The following is a 1141-nucleotide window of genomic DNA, read 5'->3' as shown; positions in this document are numbered from 1 at the left end:
ATAGGGAAACGCCTGCAGGTTCAGGTTTTGGAACTGTCTTTTTCATCCTACTATTCAATATAAGATAATAGAACCTACCTGTATTTTGGAAAATTGGAGAGGAGAAAAGAATTCAATGGGGTTTTCTTGATCTTTGATAATTTTTAAGAATTATTTGATATGTATATTAATTATAATTTGTTTTTGTAGATATATAAAAATGCCTAAAAGAACAGCATAGATAATGGAACTGAAAGTGAAGTTTTATGGATTAGCCTGTTTCCCAAAAGTAATAGGTGCAATAGATTGTACCCACATCAAATTACAATCTCCATCGAGAGAATATGGGGAACAATACAGAAATATAAAGAGGTATTTTCCCTTAAATTTACAAGCTTTGGTTAATGCAAATTTGGAGTTTTTGGATGTAGTGGCACGTTGGCCCGGCTCAGCACATGACATCAATATTTTTGCAAATAGCAGGCTCAGGGCAAGAATGGAACTCCACGACTTTAAAGATTGTGTGATTTTGGGAGACGCAGGCTATGCATTATCCCATTACTTACTAACGCCTATAGCAAATCCAACAACCAAGGCTGAAAGATTGTACAAAGAATCTCAGATTAGGACTCGTAATGTGGTGGAACGGACATTTGGAGTCTGGAAACGAAGATTCCCTGTCTTATTTTTTGGACTCCGTTTGAAAATGGAAACATCAATGGCAGTTATTCAGTCATGTGCCATACTTCACAACATTGTTTGCTTGGCAAATGACCCACAACCACCAGATGAGGTTGAAAATATCACAGATTTATTAACCAATGAATTAGTGGATATAGAAGATGCTATACAGCCAGAACATAATAATTGTCGTCTGAGAAATGCTCTTATAGCAGAACATTTTGGTCTCATGTGATGCATTATACAAATTTATTTAATACATGTCCATACAATTTATATTTATTGAAATTTAAACTTTAAAATTTACATTTTACAAATATGGTATAAAGCTAATAATATATAAAATTATTAATATTAAATACAAATTATTAAGTTTTTCGCTAAATGTATAATAAAAATGTTCTATATATTCCCACACACATATTTGCAACACTTTTTTGTTGTTTATCATACTTATTCATCTTTATTCATCCTTATTGTA

The 1141-nt window shown here is 32.1% G+C and overlaps 1 protein-coding gene across 1 annotated transcript; it reads left to right on the top strand.

The window, feature by feature from the left end:
• The first annotated feature begins 223 nt into the window (after window positions 1–223).
• LOC132953150 (putative nuclease HARBI1) lies at window positions 224–895 on the top strand. Its single transcript, XM_061025684.1, has one exon. The coding sequence runs from the start codon at window positions 224–226 to the stop codon at window positions 893–895; it is 672 nt and encodes a 223-aa protein (XP_060881667.1).
• Window positions 896–1141: the final 246 nt, after the last annotated feature.

This window comes from Metopolophium dirhodum, unplaced genomic scaffold (assembly GCF_019925205.1).
Source record: "Metopolophium dirhodum isolate CAU unplaced genomic scaffold, ASM1992520v1 scaffold1, whole genome shotgun sequence".
Lineage (NCBI taxonomy): Eukaryota > Metazoa > Arthropoda > Insecta > Hemiptera > Aphididae > Metopolophium > Metopolophium dirhodum.
Note: the sequence above shows the minus strand (reverse complement) of the source record. Positions and strands in the feature narration are given on the sequence as shown.

Excerpts from the sequence above, each read along its gene's own strand:
- LOC132953150 (XM_061025684.1), top strand. The coding sequence starts at position 224 with ATGGAACTGAAAGTGAAGTTTTATGGATTAGCCTGTTTCCCAAAAGTA.